General features: G+C 45.7%; 1 protein-coding gene across 1 annotated transcript; it reads right to left on the bottom strand.

Annotated features, from left to right (window-relative positions):
* Nucleotides 1-7,898: 7,898 nt before the first annotated feature.
* Nucleotides 7,899-12,024, bottom strand: slc19a2 (solute carrier family 19 member 2). The gene is made up of 6 exons (XM_026158399.2): nucleotides 11,840-12,024; nucleotides 9,842-10,408; nucleotides 9,498-9,744; nucleotides 9,198-9,387; nucleotides 8,621-8,762; nucleotides 7,899-8,531 (listed from the first exon to the last, which is right to left on the bottom strand). Exons 1-6 carry the CDS (start codon nucleotides 11,960-11,962, stop codon nucleotides 8,328-8,330), a joined length of 1,473 nt encoding a protein of 490 aa, XP_026014184.2. The 5' UTR covers nucleotides 11,963-12,024; the 3' UTR covers nucleotides 7,899-8,327.
* Nucleotides 12,025-12,923: the final 899 nt, after the last annotated feature.

Here is a 12,923-nt window from a genome sequence, read left to right as displayed (position 1 = left end):
GACACACTGCTTCTGCATTTTGGACGAGTTACTGTGAACTAAACAATAGCAGAGTCTGAGAGGTCATGCTGTTCACCTGAGGTTGTATTTACTTCATATTAGAACCTGGTAATAACCAGATGATTCGTCTTATGATGTCTAAACAGATAAAACCTTGGATGTGGCAGAGGATGATCCTGGTATGTGAAGATGAGAAGTCTGTACTTGAGTTTAAAACTTTAAAGGACGCTGATGCCACCAGCAGTGATGGCAGACCACTAGGTTTAGATTTGATGACCTCAGGCTAAGAGAAGGGCGCATACATTGTTGGGATTTAAATATATATATTAATGCTTATTTTGCTGATTACATTGTATTATGTATAAGAGAGGGCCAGGAAACGGCATGTTTTTGCAGAGCATGGTAACTGCAGGCAGAAAGGGAAACTAAGCAGAGTGTTTGATCGAAACTTAAAGTGTGTGTGACGTCTATATGAATAACGCGTCAGACCTGAGCTTGTGTTCGGGTCTCCATATTCCGGAATATTGTTAAATCCTCCCAATTCTTTCGATCTTTGGGCTGAAGGAAGGACACTACTCGGTGTATAAATGCTCCTTCAACAGTGCTTTATTCCATACAATTCAACACTTTTGAGCATAAACCATCCGGATGGGGAGACATGCATGCAGAGGGTCACAGCAAATCTCAAGATGGTGCAGGCTGACTCAACCCTGCACCATCTTGAGACTCAACCTCTGGTGGGGGCCAACAGAGGCTATCGTAAAAACCCAAACATCCACATTCTTTCTCTCTCTCAGTGAGCCTGAGTCATGACCTTGGCTTCCTGTGCAGTCTGTTCTGTTCTCTTCTAATCAGACAAGCAAGGTCCTGACTCTCTGAAAACAGTATTTCTTATGACTCAGCAGTATAATGCATCATAAAACAATATCATTCATTCACAATGAATCAGCAGTCTGATCTAATACAAATCAATTTAACAAATGTAATAGTTACCACCTTCTTCTAATTCAGGAGAATAATACAAACTAAAACTACATAATAATTCACAAGCTTGAATTAGGGGTCTAACATAGCATAAGATATAATATAATTATAATATAATAATCCCACAATATGTAACATGAAAGATCATTTTTTAAGTTAGACCACGTTGAGCCGTGTCTTTCTTTGCCGTAGGGAATACAAAGAACTGAGATTTAATAACATATATATACATACATATATATATATATATATATATCTGATTGGTAGCCAGTGTAGCGACTTTAACCCTTGTGTGGTGTTCATATTTTTGTTACTCAGCCAGTGTTCATGGGTCTGGTGGACCCGCTAGAGTTTTGGCTTTCCAAATTAACACTATCAAACAACATTATGTTAAATTACTCAACAGATGTTTACTTCATCCCAGTTACAAACCATATGAACAGCAAACATGGTTAATTTTTTCCCTTTACCTTTGTTAGATCACATGTATGAATTAATGTGCTTCTCGTTTTTTTTTATTTTTTATAAAATGTTATAAAAAAAATAAATCAGTTGTAATCAAGTGGAGTGAGTGGAAAGACACAACACATTTACACGTGAAGCAACATGTTTCACAACTAAATGGGATCAGCTGCTCATCAATGGTGATATTAGGCCCAGGGTAAAAAACAGGGGGAGGTGGTGCACCCACTTATCCCACACTGTCCTGATGGCAGCTAGCTTGTCTCTCTGCCGTCGAGCTGGTCTGTCGTCTCGGTTATCAAAACGGATAATCCTGGAAATTTTGTGGAAGTTTTCCAGAGACATTGATGCACGGATAGGTTCTTGCCGGTTTCTGCATCCCACAGGGATTCTGTCGATTCCCCTTTGGACCTGAAAACTCCTGCAAGGATAAAAACCCCAAAGTAGGCCTTTGGGGTTCTTAGATGGATTTGATCCATCTCCTTCCACCTCTCTCCAAAAACACACCTTCCTTCTAGATTACTGCAATGCAGAATAATTTTCTGGATGGAATCTGGGATGAAAAGCTCAAATGAAGACTTGATGTCCTGCACATGAGTAACTTCAGCCGTGTTGGCCCTGGCTTATCACAGTAACAGCTCTGCAGGGTGGCTCATTTCTTGGGCAAGAAGACCATTCAATTTCACCAGTTATTGACATCCATATTTCTTCACTTGCTGTCTGGTGGGCTTGTTCTGGTCCTGGAGCTGGCTGCAGATGGGGTACTCGTCTTCGTTTTGTTACTAAATGGTGCTCAACCTCATCCTCTTCTTCAAAGTCACTGTCAGACTCTGAATTTTCAGAAATGTGAAATGTTCTGAAACCTCTTTGTCAACATCATCATCCGAAGCCCCTCTCTCTTCCAAAATCAATTGGATGGCAAAGTCTTATTTATAGTATTATGCCCCTAATTTGCAGGTGGGACAGGGTATGAGAAAATAAAACTTGGATCCCTCAAGAAAGAGGGTAAAATGTGTGAGATGTCAGAGCAGACGGTGTAGATAGTTGAATTTTCAACAATGTTGCAACTTTGTGCGGAGCAGGAGGGGAAGAAAACACTATCAGCAGCACCAGAAAGGAGGAAGACAGAGTGTGGGAACACAGGACCTACACTTTCAACACTTTTATTAGACCTGGGTCCAGTGGACCCGAACACCTTGTATGTAATGTAAATGCGTGGGGGGAGGTACAGTATGCGGTCATTGAAAATTAGTTTGGATTTATGTTCTTCACAGAAAATAAGCCAAAGCCAATGAATTTCAGGTTGAAAAAATTGTTTAATTGTTCTTTTGAAAAAAACTGAAAACGGGTCTCACAGACCCGAACACCATACAAGGGTTAAAACAGGAGTTATAGGAGCTCCTCTGTTTGAGCGAGTCATATAACCTGTCTGTCCTGTTGAGCTGGAGCACCGTCTTTCCACCTGCCTAGACATAGTTCACTCGTTAAACAGGAACTTGGCAACTTAACTATCCTGTTGTTGTTGTTAAGTTAGGTGATTGGGCCAGCTTCCAGTGATGCAAAGACGAGCCTGTGTGAAGCCTGAACAAGATCCCAAAAACAACAAAAAGCCATCCATCCCAAACTTCAGGGACCCAATCCCAGCGGCCCCAGGCTGAGGCGTGTTCCAATGTTGTATATGTACAAGGTAGACGTATTAAAAAATACATCTTTAGACATGTATGACACACAGAGAGGGTTTCACAGCATAACCAACCATGGACTTCTGCTGTTGTGTATGTGACTAGTATGGCTGTAGGCCCTTATTCTGAACAAAAAGACTGGAAAAGAAAGAAATAACAGTACAGTTAAAGTTTATTTTAGTCTGAACATGAATCAGAGAAACACCAATAAAATGTTGTTATTATTGCATAGACCAGATAAGAATCCCCCGTGTCTTTGTGGGGGAGAAGCAGTCGAGTCGGACACCTTCAGTTTAGGCAGGCGAACGCACACATCACATGTAGACAAACATTCATGAATCGTTGAGTGCACACTGATCACTTCATGTCAGATGTTGGAGGATCTCCAGCTTGTGTAACACTGACCGTCTCCATGGGAAACGGTCACAGGAAAAAGGCACAGTTCATCCAGACCAATGTTTCAAGTCACTGATTGGCTCCTCCGGTTTGCAGCCGTCTGTAAGGTAGACGTGTTCTCTACTCGTCTGCATGACAGAGTAACTGCAATGTTTCACATTATTTCATACTTTAAAAATAAATACATAAATCCTTTATAATGTCCATCCACATTTATACCCCCCCCCCACCACCAAAGCAGTGGAATGAATATTAATTTAATGTGAGAGCTTGAGTTACAGCACACAGCTGCCTGTGGAGGCGGCAGTGTGCTCGTTTGCTTGCTGCATCCGCTCACAGCTACTGCAGACAGCCTTGGAAGAACAGGGTGTCACCCGGGCATTTATGTCTTATGTATCGATTTGCTCACGATTCATTTTGGTTGGTGCAACACAATTTGGTGGCCACATTTAGACAAAGCTTTCTGCTGTTGGAGGAAAGCAGCAGGAATGTGTTTCAAAGCCTGGGCTGGTGGGACTCTGTAGTCTGTGTGATGATTTCATTCAGTGGGTAAAAAGGCAGCCATCAGGTCAGCCAGCTCCTCTGTACTCAAACATCTTTGTCAATTATCTGTATGAAGGCGCGCGCACGCACGCACGCACGCACGCACGCACGCACGCACGCCTGGTATAATCAGTCACACTGATACTGACACAAAATAAATGCTCATCTCAAAAAACCGTCCAAGTGCTGATGGATGATAGTGAAATATGCAAATATGCTCAATCACACATACAAGCTCCACTCAGGGTGAACTAATCGCTCAGCTGCTCGGACTGAACACTTAGTTTCTCCATCTCTCAGTCTGCTCGTCAGCGCGCGCACACACACACACACACACACACACACACACACACACACACACACACACACACACACACACACACACACACACACACACACACACACACACACTCACTTTGCTATCCTCGTGGGGACATCCCATTGACATAATGCTTTTCCTAGCTGTATAGCCTAACCCTTTACACTGGTATCATAGACGCTTTAAATTACAAGACTACTTTGCAGACGATGACTTTCGTAGCGAGCCCTACGGTTTGGGAGCTGGAGTGGGGAGCCATGATAGACCCCTAATTAAAGATTGTGAAATTATGTAGTTTTAGTTCGTATTATTCTCCTGAATTAGAAGAAGGTGGTAACTATTACAGTTATTAGACTGATTTGTATTACATTAGACTGCTGCTTCAGTGTGAATGAATGATATCGTTTATACTGCTGAGTCATAAGAAATCCTGGTTTCAGAGTCAGGACCTGCTGTTCTGATAGCAGAGGAGACAGAGCACATTCCACGGGAGCTTCACCCCCACCGTTGTTGAAGGCAGACAAAATAGGGAGCAGCCAAGGCCATAAGTCAGGCTCGCTAGGAGTTAGAGAGAATGTGAATGTTTGGGTTTTTACGACTAGGTGGGGGCCAACAGAGGCTAGAAGAGTTTGAGTCACCCTCCACCATCTTGAGATTTGCTGTGACCCTCTGCATGCATGTCTCCCCATCCGGATGGTTTATGCTCAAAAGTGTTGAATTGTATGGAATAAAGCACTGTTGAAGGAGCATTTATACACCGAGTAGTGTCCTTCCTTCAGCCCAAAGATCGAAAGAATTGGGAGGATTTAACAACAGGAAGACTGTCCATTCATTACACAAGAAATACATCGCTGCGAAACAGCACGATTATCTGCTAAAGGACACGAACTATTTTCTGCAAATGATTCGCTCCATAGCAGATAACACGTATATACAATAGATATCGAAAGCTTGTTCACTAACGTAAACACACGGATGCGTTTGAGAGGCGTGACGAACATCTTTCGGCGTTACCCAAACGCTGTGCGTCCTGAAATCCTCCAACTTCTGGAGATCTGCCTTACTGACGATACGTATCATTTACAGACTGAACAGCCCTGGACCAAAGACATGCACCATCTGATGCTAACACCGATATGAGTGAGTGGGAGGCGCTGACCAAATGCCCGCTACAACCGCCCTTTTATTTTCGGTTTTTAGATGACATCATAGGCGCATGGCGAGGACATGTTTAAACAAGTTGTAGACAACACACGCCATCAGTCTATAAAGCTCAAACAGGAACACAGCGAGTCGGAAATAAACTTCCTAGACACTACAGTCTTTTTTGAAAATGAAAAGGATTGTAAGAGGTTGTGGACTAGGGCACATTTTAAACCACGGATACACATGCGCTCCTACACAAATTAAGCCATCATCCGCCACACACATTTCAGGGAATAGTAAAATCTCAGATATTGAGGTTCTATAGAATATATAGCAGGGAGGCAGCTGCCATATTGTTCAGAAAACAAAGAAAAAACTATTCAGTGTAACAAGTGTGGGTTGATGTATGTGGGGCAGACTGGGGCCCACTTGAGAGCGCCTCTGCAACAGAACCTGTATGCCGTCCGGATGGACCGCGTATTTTACTGGGCCCTCATTCTAAGGAGCACAGAGGGGGCATCGGTAATCATGGGATTGGAGGCGAATCCTGGTTGGTTGGTCGGTCGGTCAGTTGAAAAGGATGGAGAGGGGGTGGACAGATTGAATGCTCCGTTAGGCCTTAATGTGAGATGCGGACTGGACATCCTTTCCTCCTTGGTTTAGAGGACATCATATATGGGTCGAGTGTGGTTCTTTGTAGTTGTCTCTTGTTTGGTTGCCTAAGGTATTGTAAAGTCTGAAAATAAACACTAAGAGAGCCCTAAACAGACATGTTGAATGTCATCCCAAATAAATAAATAAAAGGTTAAAGGTTAGCATAAGTGAAAGAAAGTAAACAGGCTTTCGCCACGGAAACTGCAAGGCAGCATGGGATTGGCAAATACGGTTATGAATACTAATCGTATGTTGCAATTTCTGGTAATTTACTAGTTGCACAGTCTTAAAATTGTACACTGATATGAAAAAGTCAAATTGACACTATAGAAATGATCCCCTGGAGGCTGAATCCCCTCCAGAGTGGTGTTGGGAGACCTGACTTTCCAGGAGAAAATAGAAAAATAAAGGTAGAATATAAGCGGGTGAGAGTCGACTGTTTGTTGTAGCATACTTTGATTAGAGACCACAGCAGGTCTTATTTTCCATCACCCCCATTTTTCTTCATATATCAGCAATATATAAGAATGGCATTCATAAGAAACAACGACGAAGAAGAGGAGCATGTTAACAGGAGGAAGAAGAACCGGTGGGAATCAGGATGCTGCAGCCGATCCCAGGACAGTGCGCCTAAGTTTTAAGGAAGAACTGAGTCGTAACTCCTAAATTGAGTCTGAAACATGCCCTCAAACGTGTGGGGACCCCACAAGTATAGTAAACCTCCAATTTATCACACACACACACACACACACACACACACACACACACACACACACACACACACACACACACACACACACACACACACACACACACACACACACACACACACACACACACACACACACACAAATTCTCAAATTTGTGCCAACCAATCAAGCTCAGACACACAAACACATTTAATACTTGCTCTGCAGCACAGAGGGAGGAGGGCTAATAACGTACCATTGCTACTGATTGTTCAGCAGTTTATATCAAGTCTAAGGAGCAGCCTGTGTGCGTATTGTACATTTATAGGAACAAACATCAGCAAAGATGGTCTATTAAAGCCAGACTGGCTAACATGGCTAACTTCTTTGATCGCTCGTATAGATATTTCACACCTCATCAGCTGTGTGTCTGCTTGTCAGAGCTCTTCAGTAATAAGTCATTGTGCGAGGCGAGTGCAGGCAGTCTGACATCTACCTTCTACTTACAGTCTACTCTGGCGCATAAAAAAGCGAGTGGACATTACTGAGCTCAGCCTGTGGATCCACACGCCTGCGTGTGAGGCTCTAATCGCTGTGGTGTGTCCTGGAGTCTAAGGAGCTTGGAAAGAAAAGCGTCTGGACCTCTTTGAGTTGCCTGAAGACGTTTCACCTCTCATCAGAGAAGCTTCTTCAGCGAGGGAGGATAAGAAGGACAGACGCAACAACATTGTCATCCCCTATGTATGTACCCAGCAACATGCTCAGACAGAAACTGGTTCATCACAAAGACAAAACGCCAAAACACAGACTTAACAATGTGGTGTTTGCTGTACAGTGCAGCGAGGAATGCTCAGACCTCTACATTGGAGAGACCAAACAGCCACTTCACAAGCGCATGGTACAACACAGAAGAGCCACCTCCACAGGACAAGACTCAGCTGTTCATCTGCATCTAAAGGTCAAAGGTCACTCTTTGAGGATGCCAATGTTCACATTTTGGACAGAGAGGACAGATGGTTTGAAAGAGGAGTGAAAGAAGCATCTATGTCCACTGTGAGCGACCATCTTTGAACAGAGGCGGGGTTTACGACACCAACTGTCTGCCATCTATAATCCAGTTTTGAGATCCTTCCCAGACGCCTTAACGCCCACTCACATCCTGGGCCATCTGACCTCAGGACATCACATGATAAGGTGGGGCCAGGTTTCACAATGAGCTCACCCAAAACTCTGGCTGATTGGGACCCACACCCAGTTTCCCACCTTGTCTCAGGCGATTAGAGGATCATCAGGGGTCCTTTTGTCCCTCTGTGGGGGGAAACTCCCACTAGGTTTATATCTGGGACTCTCCACCATTTGACCTTAGAACTGAAGAAGCTTCTCGGATGAGAGGTGAAACGTCTTCAAGCAACTTAAAGAAGTCCAGACGCTTTTCTTTGCAAGCTCCTTAGACTACAATGACCTGGATGACTGAGAACCTTCACCGACACATGTCCTGGAGTCTGTGCCACCGATCGGTGGAGAGTCCGTCTCCGATTGCGCTCGGCTGCCGGGCAGAGCCTTCTGCTCAGAGTGCTGCCTGGAGACCAGTTTATAAAGCCCAGCAAAGAGGAAGATCGCAGAAATGACAGCAAAGTAGGCACCGTAGATGAAGAACTAAGGAAGGAAACAAAGAAGTTATCACATCTACATCGTGGAAGCTAAATAAGCACAACACAAGTTCTACATTTGTTATACTTCCTCACCTGAGTGAAGACTTTAAGGCCCAGGACAGAGGAGTCCACCACCACCAGCGTGAGCAGAGACTGCAGCAGCAGAGCCACAAAGGTGTTCACTCCAAACACCAGCGCATACCGCTGCATGTTCAGGCTGGCCACAACCTGATACCTGAGGGAGACAGATGAGTTTGAACAGACAAGCAGTCGCAGCGTGTGAGCAGTAACAGGAAGTCAGATGGAGAACAGTCTCCTCGTGTTTGCACACATGCACTTCTACAGTCAGCAGTGCTCCCACGCATTCAGCTCAATGTGCTCCTTATTCCAAACAACAATCTTCCCATGTCCTGTTAATCCCTCACATGGATTCAATTTCTGCTTTTAAATTTCCAGTAAGCTGTGCCAGAACTGCTTCATGGAATAACACTAATGTTTGCACTTCTGCCTGAAACGAGCCATGGAAGTGCTGCCGTCTCGGCCTGGTTTGACTTCTGGATCATCGCCGCGCGTGCACTGGACGTCGATACAGGATATCATGATACAGGATATCATGATACAGGATATCATGATACAGGATATCATATGTGGCTGGTGATTGGGTACTCACGTGGCCACAGTGATGAGCAGCATGTACGTGGTTCTAAAGAGAATGTAGAAGCTGTATGACAGCCAGATGTGCCCCGTGTTCATGACAAACACACACACAGCCATGAGCAGGGAGAGCACACACAGAGCCAACTCCCCCCACAGAGCCCAGGTCACAGGCAGGCAGCCCACCAGCAGCGCCGCCAGAGCCCCTGTGGACGAGAGGAACACAGAGCTGCTGTCAAAGGTCAGTCACGCTGTGAGAGTGTGCTCACGTCACAGCTTTACACAGTCTGCTGTGAAGCAACCAGAGCAGCCTCACCGAGGAGCGTGGACAGGGTCTCTACATAGCCGTTGTAGATGATGTTCTCCTTGGATGGAAGAATGTGCTCCCACAGCGGCTGAGAATAGTTGATGATCTGGAAGTAGCCACAGGTGGCCAGAGCCCACCACAGCGACCAGGCCAGCAGGGTGCGACACCTGTAGCACTGCACAAAGTCATCAAACAGCATCCGCAGGACCGCCACGAGCCCCCTGCTGCCACTTCCTGCCTCAGAGGACCTGGATGCCTGCACAGACAAATGCAGACGTGTGACCTCTTCACACAATCGTACAAACTCAGAATCTCTCATCACAGCCGTGGCCAGATACGGCAGCTTCACTCACCCTGGAGATATCCGGCCTGTTCAGCGGCACCCTGCTGTCCGAATCCTCCCCCTTCTCCATCCTGGTGGCGGTTCTGCTGCTGCTGCGGGGCCTAGCCTCCTCTGCTCCTGCACGCCTGTGGAAGAACAAGCTCCTCTTGGGCATGGGGAGAAAGCAGGGCACCAGAAAAGCCACAGAGGCTGACGCCAGTGTAATGATGACGAGGTAGACCTTGTCAACTTCGGCCACGGATACCAGCAACTGACCGGTCAAAGACCCAGCCGCTGATCCGAACAAAGTCACGCTGCGGCAGTAAGCAGTCACTCTCTGGTAGTGCTCCGGCTCCACCACGCTGTAGATGTAGGAATAGTAGGCCACCTCTGAAGCTGTGGACAGACCGTAGAAAAACTCCAACAGCTGCATGGCCAGCATGCCCTGTGCCCTCCACAGCATGACATAGGTGACCACTAAGCTGCTGGCCTGGAGCACCAACACCGGCTTATAACAGAGGAAGTCAGTGGCCAGGAAGATGGGGAACAGCAGGAACAGATAGGAATACGTCCATACTGGAAAGATTTCATTGACAACCTGCAGACAGAAACAGTCACCGCATGGATTAGAGCTCCTTTCACTTTCCTTTGCATCAATAAATGACAAGGATGCTGTGCATTTGAAACCTGTCAGTGATCTTGCTGATCTCCTGTGCAGCTATCCTGCTCAGCACCGTACGGACGTGTGGCTCCGTTTTGTGAACATTAAACCTAACGTTAACGTTTTAGTTGAGGAATTACAGAGAGGTAAACTTACCTTGCAAAAACAAAAAAGTCTGCTCATTAATCGGCGTTACTTAAATAGCTAAGCCAGGCTCGGGGTACGACACGGTCGTCCCAGCCTTTGGACAGCGCAACAGTGGGCACATCCAAGCAGATTCAAGGTTTGCTTTCTGAAGGCCTGCTGAGAGCCTCAGCATTGTACAAGTAATTATTTAAGGATTAGCCAGAAATTCTGGTCATTTTTCAGGGAGATTACTCCGTCTACAGCGAGGGTCTCTGGGATTACTGCTCCAACACTGAGATCGCCATTTTCAGTCTTTCCTGCCTGACGCTGTACACTGCGGCACCATGCAACATCCCTGCGACAGCACATTTTGTAATAACTGTCATACTGCAAATGCAACAGTTCTTACGAAAAACAAAATGGGAAACATAAACCACACGTATGTCTGAAGGTTCTCAGTCATCCAGGTCATCGTAGTCAAAGGAGCTTGCAAAGTCCAGACGCTTTTCTTTGCAAGCTCCTTTGACAATAAACCACACGTACATGCAATAAAACAAAGTATTTTCACTTTGATATGACACCAGGACACGGTAAACTTTCAGAATCAGTCTCAAAAAACCTTCAAAACAATGCTAAAGTAAGTCGTTTCTTATTATTTAAAGGTCCAGTTGCTGCCAACAACCAGCCCAGGCTCTCTCCTGCTGGGCTGACCCCAGCTCCACCATCTAGGAGGAGCCAGTGGTCTTTGTTCTGCTCTCCAGGACATTTGATGTGATCCTGATATTTGATGAGGGAGTCAGAGTGTGTAACAGCGGGATGAAGCAGCTACGTGACTCCATCCTTCAGACAGAGACACACAGGCAGGCTGAGCAGCTGATTAAAAGCACGTTACATCACATGTCTTGAGCCCCACGCCAGCAGCCCCCGCCCGCAGACTGGGGTGAGCTGGTCCGGGACGCCCTTTGTATCTCTGCTGCTTTCATAAACTTTAGTTTCTGCTTTGCTGATCTTTGCTGTTTATCAGCCAAATGACACTAAATGACGGAATCCTGATTAAGCGGGTTGCTGAGTGAGGAGGTTTTGGGGGTCCTCTGCGCGTGCCCGGCACCGCCTGTCCACAGCTTAGCTCCAACTTACTTCACGTGAACATTAACAGAGTAAACGCACGCTGATGCTACAGAGCGTGACGACACAACTAAGACGCGCCTCACAGTCGCTGTTGCTAACAGCGAGCTAGCTCACCTGAGTCTCCGTCAGGTTCTTGTCTGGTCCCATCAGGTAGGCGGTGATGAAGGGCTCGCATGGCCGCAGGCTGGTGAAGAAGCCGTAGACACAGAGCAGCACAGTGGGGACAAACACCGACATGTCTGAAGCAGCATGACCTACGCCGGTCCTTCTTCTACTTCTTTCTTCTTCTTCTTCTTCTATCTTTTTATGGCGGTGCCAAACAACTTCAGGTACATTACCGCCACCTTCTGGACTGGAGTGTGAATCGCAACGCCGCGTTTATATGGACAGCTACTGCCCCCTGACGGCCTGAAACAGGCTTTTCACACAGTTGTGTGACGAACGCTAAAGATGCAGGTGAAACTCAGAAAATCAGAATATCGCGCAAACTTTCATTTATTTCAGTAATCCAACTTAAAAGGCCAAACTTATATGATACGAGACTCGTTACATGCAAAGTGAGATATTTCAAGCCTTTATTTGTTATCATTTTGATGATTGTGGCTTAAAGATTATGAAAAGCCCAAATTCAAGAGCTCAGAAAATTAGAATATGGTGAAAAGGTTCAATATTGTAGGCTTAAAGGGTCATTCTTTAATCAGCCAATTAATCCATAACACCTGCAAAGAGTTGCTGAGCCTTTAAATGGTCTCTCAGTCTGGTTCAGTAGGAATCACAATCCTGACTGCTGACATGACAGTTCCGCAGAAAACCATCATTGGTGTCCCCAAAGCGCTGTACAAAGAACACTAATAGAAAGCTTGTGGAAGAAAAACTTCCACTGAAAAGAGAAAGATGAGCGACATGAGACGGAACAAAACAACACCTCAGCAGTGCCCCAGGCTGACAGCATCCATGCCACGCTGCACTGAGGCAGTACCGAGTACACATGCAGGATTAGACTTTCCAGAAGTCTGACATTTCTCTATTTAAAATCCTTGTTTTATTGATCTCATGTAATATTCTGACTGTGACTTCACCACAGTGAGGCGCAGACGGGCCAGTGATGGAAAATCTTAGATGCTAATCTTTCTCCCTCAGCCAGGAGGCTGGAGACAGTTATCAGTCAGATGCTGCTATGGCAACAAAGGAGTGGCTT

The sequence above is a fragment of the Astatotilapia calliptera genome, chromosome 23 (genome assembly GCF_964374335.1).
Source record: "Astatotilapia calliptera chromosome 23, fAstCal68.1, whole genome shotgun sequence".
Lineage (NCBI taxonomy): Eukaryota > Metazoa > Chordata > Actinopteri > Cichliformes > Cichlidae > Astatotilapia > Astatotilapia calliptera.
Note: the sequence above shows the minus strand (reverse complement) of the source record. Positions and strands in the feature narration are given on the sequence as shown.